Here is a 3,534-nt window from a genome sequence, read left to right as displayed (position 1 = left end):
TTTGCTTGTTTTGTGCTGACATTTTTCTTGGTTTTTTTTATATTTTTGGTATATTTTGTTATTCGTTTTGTCTTTGTTGTTTGGTGCTTTTCTTGAAATGTGTTAGACTTCACTTGCTTTGGTTTGGATTTTTAAACTTTTTTTTTCTTTTTTTTTTGGAGGGGTAGGTTGTGGTTTGTTTTGTTAGTTCTTTGTATTTATTTTTTGTTTGTTTTGTTTTTGCTTATCAGAACTACTTCAGCTGCCTCGCAGACCTCTGTGGTGTCGCTTACGTCAATGGTAAGCGGGTGAGTAGATTTTCGGCTATCATTTACACAGTATTATTTCTGTCATTATACTCATTTTCATTATGATTGTCGAGACCAGTTTTTTAAATGTTGCTTGGTAGTTGATTGGTGGTTACTCTGGTGTGGTTTGCTCCTTTAAATTATTCCTACCAAACATCTATCGTCCTTACACCCCCCACCCCCTTCCCCTTCTTTTATGTAGCACTGTAGTAATTTTCGGCGCTAACGTGACCCATTTGTGTTGCGAGTGCCGTAAAACGTTTACTAAGACTAGATTAATTTCGTTTTTTGGGGAATTTTACTGAGGCTAAAATCAAACTTGTTCTCACTAGAGTGTGCCTTTTCAGTTAAAAAAACAAAAACAAAACAAACAGTAGCACTGATTTAAAATGGGAAAACGGTAAAAACAAAAAAATGAAGATTGTCAGTGACAGATAGTGATGTTGTATTCACTGTAGTCATGCCCGTATCTATGACCATAAGTTGGGCTTTTTTCGACAATACGTAATATTTGTGTCCTTTTTTAAGTCATATAATGTTCTAGATACTGTTGTAACAGAAAGTGAACGTAAAGGATTATTGTTGAATGTAAAGAAAACAGAATGCATGGTAATACATGTATACAAAAAAGCAGCAAACCTTAGTTGTAATCTCATTAGCAAAGATGAAAAGATCAAACAAGCCCAACAGTTTAAATATCTCGGATATATGATAACATCTGACGCCAAATGTTCCACAGAAATAAAAAGGAGGACTACAATGGCTAAGGCTAGTTTCAATAAAATAAGCCCAATCCTGAAAAATAGAAACATCTCAATGAACATCAAAATGAAAGTCCTGAAAGGCTATGTTTGGTCAACCCTTCTATATGGCTGTGAATGCTGGACAATCACTAAAGACAGTGAACATAAAATAGAAGCAACAGAAATGTGGTTTCTTAGGAGACTGCTAAGAGTATCGTGAAAGGAAAAGAAATCAAATGAGGTAGTGTTTGATGAAGCCCACGTGGGACGCTCAATGTTAAAAACAATCAGGAAACGACAAATGCAGTTTTTGGGACACCTGATTAGACATAAGGGTCTTGAACATCTAGCTCTCACTGGCAAAATTTAGGACAAGCGAGGCAGGGGAAGGCCCAGAACATCATACTTAGGGAACCTAAACAAATGGGTAATAGGAAAAGATCAGGGAAACGTAGCTTTTTTAGAGCATCCGAGCAAAGGAATGAATAGAAAACCATGATCGCCGATGTCTGTCGCAGATCTGGCACTGGATGATGATAATGTTTATTTCGTTGTTTTTGTTTTATTTCAAAGTATGTGCGGTTGATCTAGATCTTCTCTTTCATCTTTCCTTTTTTCGTTTTTTTCTGGAAGGGGGAGGGGAGGGGCTGAAGTGACGTTTTTCTTTGGCTGAATACATCCCCCTTATTTTCCAGCCCTACCTCGATGCAGCTCATGGCAGTCAAAAACTGTTTACTAAAGAAACTAGCTTATTGGGAAATCAAAAACAGAGGATTTCTAGTTCTCTTTTTAGAAGTATTCTTAATGAATAGAATGGAGGTAAACGGTATCTAGATTTTAAACCTTGCTATTTGAGTTTTTATGAGACAGAAATGGCTTAAAAGAAAATTAAACCTCAGCCAAATTAGTAGAGAGCCAAAAAGACCCCCCCCCCCTAAAAAAACCCATCAAACAAACAAAAGTGTTTGTGAAGTTCAAAAACATCTAATAGCGTAGTCACAAACATCTAATAGCGTAGTCACAAACATCTAATAGCGTAGTCACAAACATCTAATAGCGTAGTCACAAACATCTAATGTGTAGTCACAAACATCTAATGTGTAGTCACAAACATCTAATGTGTAGTCATAAACATCTAATTGTGTAGCCAAAAACATCTAATTGTGTAGTCACAAACATCTAATAGTGTAGTCACACAAAGAAATCCACGCCCAAGCCCTGCATGATATCAACTGAGCTAAGGACGGGCATACATCTATATACATGTATATTATATTTAGGAAAGTTTGTCACTTTGGTCGCTTTAAACCCCCGAACCACTTAACTTTCGAATTTAAAAAAAGTAACGGGTGGTACAGAATCATTCACAAGGTGCACAGTTATATTAAGGAGTCTGAAATCACTGTAGTTTAATTTTCAGTTTTTAATTAGTTCGTTTAGATATAATCTTGGGAAAGTCCGTCTCCTAAGACGCCATTGTAAATAAATGAGGCTTCAGTTCACAAGCAGTACGCACTAGTTCCACAAAGACGTGACAATCTATTCTTTTGAGTCCGCTCATCGAACAGGTACCAAGCTATTATTATAGTAAGGACAAAGCTGTTGTTGCTTTTTCGGGGAGGGGGGAGGGGTCTAATTAATTAATGATTCTTATTACGTTAGGGGCTTCCATCGCTCCATGTGCGTGAACTCCAAATAAAATCACCTACCCGTTTTGAATGTATTTTCGGGTTAAAGTAGAGTTTAACCCCTAATGTCTTGGCGCGCACTGGCGATAGCAGCCTACTCATGTAAAACATAGTAACCCCACGATGACCCTTACAGTGACCCTGGGTCCATTTACAAAGTCAAGTCAGTTCCTAATGAGGAGAAGGTGCAAGTTTACTTTTACTACTTTTCTTTGCTCAGGAGTCCGTCTGCAACTTCGGCAACATCAGTGACGTCAGAACAGTCCGTGACCTCCAAGAGTTCACCATCCTCGCCAACTTCGCAATCGTCCTTGACCTCTGAGACCTCCCAGCAATCTGTGACGTCGGGAAGCTCCGGGACGAGTGTGACGTCAGCGACCAGCGTCACGTCTGATGCTAGCGTCACTTCCGGGACGTCTGCAACCTCGAGGTCAGGAAGTCCGTCTGCCACAAGCACTGCAATCTTCTGCTTGACTGATGGGTGAGTCCAATTATCCTGGCGGGGGGAAGGGGGGGTTGTAATATAGGTGTTTTACACCCCCTTCGACGTAATCTAGACATGTAGGAGGCCGGCTTCCTACCTTGCCTATCAAGGACAACTCGGGCTACAGGTTATGACAGACAGATGCAGAAAGAGAGGAAGGAGAAAAGAAGAGAGAAAGAAGGAGAGAGAGAGAGAGAGAGAGAGAGAGAGAGTGAGAGAGAGAGAGAAAGAGAGAGAGAGAAGATGAGAGAGTGAGATAGAAGGAGAGAGCGAGAGCGAGAGACCGAGAGAACGAGGAAGAAAGAGAGAGAGAGAGCGAGAGAGAGAGAGAG

The 3,534-nt window shown here is 39.8% G+C and overlaps 1 protein-coding gene across 1 annotated transcript in view; it reads left to right on the top strand.

The window, feature by feature from the left end:
* Positions 1-3,534, top strand: part of LOC106013529 (cell wall protein DAN4-like) — a 37,081-nt gene that overhangs the window by 8,529 nt on the left and 25,018 nt on the right. The window contains exons 3-4 of the mRNA XM_013089508.2: positions 231-287; positions 2,939-3,199. Of these exons, the coding sequence (XP_012944962.1) occupies positions 231-287; positions 2,939-3,199 (318 nt within the window). The remainder of the gene's footprint in view (positions 1-230; positions 288-2,938; positions 3,200-3,534) is intronic.

This window comes from Aplysia californica, unplaced genomic scaffold, assembly GCF_000002075.1.
Source record: "Aplysia californica isolate F4 #8 unplaced genomic scaffold, AplCal3.0 scaffold00968, whole genome shotgun sequence".
NCBI lineage: Eukaryota > Metazoa > Mollusca > Gastropoda > Aplysiida > Aplysiidae > Aplysia > Aplysia californica.
The sequence above is the reverse complement of the archived record's forward strand: the minus strand, read 5'-3'. Positions and strand labels throughout refer to the sequence as shown.